Raw genomic sequence first — 3,513 nt, 5'->3', positions numbered from 1 at the left:
ATTCTGTGTGGCCCAGCTGTTTAACATTTGTTTAACGAAGGTAGAGTGCATACCATATTTGATGACGGATTCCTTAAAATGTTTTAAATCCATCATGTTTACAGGACACCAGGCCATTTCGTCATGACCCTCAGCACCATTTTGCTTGGGCACATGTCTTACAGTGACTGGAAAAGCTGAAGGTGTCTGGGCGACTGTGGAGGTGTCCTCCACTGGGACATTTTCCTCCAAAGACCTTTTGGTCTGTCTGCCTTCCTTTTCCTCTGGTTTCTGACCTTCTCCACCCTTTTTAACCAAAGGTGCCTTCTGTTTTTCCAGCCCTTCCAGTTTTTTTTTTTGCATTTTGCCCATTTGTTCAGTCAAGTCAGTATTTATTTATTTATATTTTTTTATTTTTTTCAGTTCCTTCTTTTTGTTAACTCATACACAACTGCTTGTCTTCTGGTTTGTTGAAGCAGTAAGTCAGACCACACTTGCCACAGTAATGTCTGTCAAAGTGGCTAGCCATGAACACTCCAGCACCACATTCATCAGAAGGACACTGTCGACGAAGTCGGCTAATTTTGCCATTTTCATCCACCTTATAGTATTTCAGCACAGCCAACTTCACCTTCTTCCTCTTATGCTTATTCTTCTTGGGAGTGGTGTAAGACTTCTTCTTCCTTTTCTTAGCACCACCACGAAGTCTCAACACAAGATGGAGGGTGGACTCCTTCTGAATGCTGTAGTTTGACGAAGTGCGGCCATCTTCCAGCTGCTTACCAGCAAAGATCAACCTCTGCTGATCAGGAGGAATTCCTTCCTTATCCTGGATCTTGGCCGTTACATTTTCTATAGTATCTGAGGGTTCAACCTCGAGCGTGATGGTCTTCCCCATAAGGGTCTTCACAAAAATCTGCATCTTGGCGGTGGCTCCACCGCAGATGGCAGATCGGACAGTAATTCTTTTTTAAAGGATAGAGCTTATTGACTCTTTTGGTTTTTTTTGGCTTTCTGGTCTCTGTATTTTTTGTCCTTATCACTCCCAATTACCAAAAATTCTATTCGCTTTTCCATCCCTTCATTTTTTTCCCCCAGCCTTTCCATTTGTCCAGTCAAATCTGCAATCTTTTCCAAAAGGATAGAACTTACTGACCCTTTCGGCTTTTTTATGTCATTAGCCTTTCTTCTAATCCTTTTAAGCATGAAATATTGTAATAAAAGGACAACGAAAAAAACAGAGAATTCCCTCTAAGTATAAGGCAGGAAAGAGTTTTGCAACGGCAGTTGCGACTTTGCTGATACCCTGAAACAGCATTTCTGTACCTTTGAATTCTGAATCTTCCTTTATACCATTAGGGACTGTGGAACCCATTGGGCCCCATGTTGGGCGCCCCCTGTAGGCTCTGTTTCTTAACAATTAAACTTTATTATACAACCCAACTAGCTTACACACGAGGGAAAAAAGGTTAAAGGGAAAAAAAGAGTGAACCTTCCGGTATCTGTTCCATGGGACGGATCCTTAAGTGTCTCTGGCCTGCATGCTGGTCCAGCCTGTTTGCTGATCCACGTGCGCTCAAGCCCAGTCTGAACCTGCTGCTCTCTCCTCTCCGCCTGCCTGAGTCACACGCGAAGGGCAGTCTCCTTCTCCCATTGAGGGTCGATTAGAAAAACAATAGTCCATGTGGAGCCCCCAGGTCTGCTTCCTGAATTCCAGGCCCAGGATGGCTCCACTCAGTCTATCTCAAGGTATCCATGGGGTGCCCAAGTGTAAAGCCCACCAAGACTGCTTTCACCTGTGACAAAGCTTACAGTCTTTCCCACAATCGTCACACTCTTATTTTTTTTTACTTTACGTGAGCTCACTTTTCTCCTGCTGTGTCCTTCCCTGAGTCCCCGGTATCTAGGAGTCCCTCTGTTCGGGGACTCCTGCTCTGGACAATATCAAACAGACCCTAGGTCAAGGAGTGAGGCTTGAGAAATAAACCAACAGAAATAAGAAACCGAGGCAAGACAGTCAGAAACACACGGCACCTTAACTTTATTCACCAGTTCAATTCATACGCATCTCAGGCATGGCAAAACAAAGCAGAACGTCTCTCTCAGGAGATAATGCTGACATTTTCACGGGGAAAACAGTGAAATCTCAATGGACTCTCAGCCTTGATGCCACAGTGTACTTTTTCTCAATGTCTGAAGACCTTGAGTGTGTACTTGGCACACTTGTTTAATCACGGTCTCAGCCAACCATGTAATTGTTATGCTGGAGCAGAGAGCAGGAGAGCCATGCCTATGGACAGAGAGCCTTTACAAACGGCTCCTGACAGATTCCACTGAAACCAGAGTGTGATCCTGCACACAAATTTAATAAGACTAGCAACCATTCTAGGGGCTTTTAACTGGTCATTGCATTACTTGGTTCTTTCAGAGAGATTTAGAGAGGTGACTTTTGCTAACGGCTAAAGGGCTGTCTGGGTCTGACCAGATGACTAAGGGCCTCCAGTCAATCCTGGAGAGTAGCCCTGGCCAAATTGCCCTGTCTGTCAGTTCCTCCTGATGCCTTAAAGAAGAAAGACCCAAAAGACCCTTAGGTTGGGATGGCACTGCACGATGCCAGTGTGCCCTGGCAGGGAGTACTCACACTCTGACAAGTGTTCCGAAGGGACCTTGTTTGAGGAGCAGGTGTGGGTCCTCAGGCTCCAGTGGTCTTAGGATGTAGAGGAGCTGGGGATCCCGTTCTTGGGTGGCAGGGAGTATGAAGGACCCAGGAGGTTGTTGTGGAAGGCAGGCAACTCATTTATGTAAACGGAGGTACTAGCTTAGATAATTGAGTCAGAGGATGGGAGGAAAGGGATCAAAGAGGAAAATCACCTAATTTTCCTATGCTCACCTAATTGAAGACAGGCAAATGCTTATGATACACCTTTTCAAGTACTGGAGGAGGCTGGCGTGTTAGAACGAGGAGGTTGGATGGCTAAGAGCAGGAGCTCAGGGATCCCCTGAGGGGATCAGGTGAATGGTGGGAGCAAAGGACCGAGTGAGTGGCCCCGGTTTCCAGGAGGAAGGAGACTGGCTGTGCTGATACTGTAACGACTACCCAGGGTGCTTTGCAGAGATAGGAGTAGTTGAGACAAGGGGGCCTGGGCTTCTCCATGGCCAGGCCTAGGAGGTGGACTGAAAAGTGATATGAGAGTAATGTCCTTGCACCATGAGAGACACAGTGGCGGGCAATCAACATCCCAGTGTCTCTCTTGATGGCACTGTGGGCATGGCCTTGGCGGCATGAAGGGGTTAGGACAGGTACAGGCCCTAGTGAGCTCCTGACCACATCGGAAGAGGGGCTTGGTAGTCCAAGTTACTCCATTGGTCTTGTGCACTTGATTTGTATGTGCTCTAGCCTGTTCCCAAACTCCTCAGGAAGTAGATTGTTTGTAAGAGTCATATATATCATGAAAGGCGAGACTATAGGATTGAGTGAAATATTGTAATTCTTTAGTGAAAGTGTAGGGATTAGAGGTACAGGATGCCATTCTT

General features: G+C 46.2%; 1 protein-coding gene across 1 annotated transcript; it reads right to left on the bottom strand.

The window, feature by feature from the left end:
• Positions 1–380: 380 nt before the first annotated feature.
• On the bottom strand, positions 381–954 carry LOC311605279 (ubiquitin-ribosomal protein eS31 fusion protein-like). Its single transcript, XM_084795701.1, has one exon. The coding sequence runs from the start codon at positions 899–901 to the stop codon at positions 416–418; it is 486 nt and encodes a 161-aa protein (XP_084651827.1). The 5' UTR covers positions 902–954; the 3' UTR covers positions 381–415.
• Between the last annotated feature and the right edge of the window lie 2,559 nt (positions 955–3,513).

This window comes from Acomys minous (assembly GCF_964271855.1).
Source record: "Acomys minous genome assembly, chromosome: 9".
Lineage (NCBI taxonomy): Eukaryota > Metazoa > Chordata > Mammalia > Rodentia > Muridae > Acomys > Acomys minous.
This window is presented reverse-complemented; position numbering and strand designations above follow the sequence as displayed.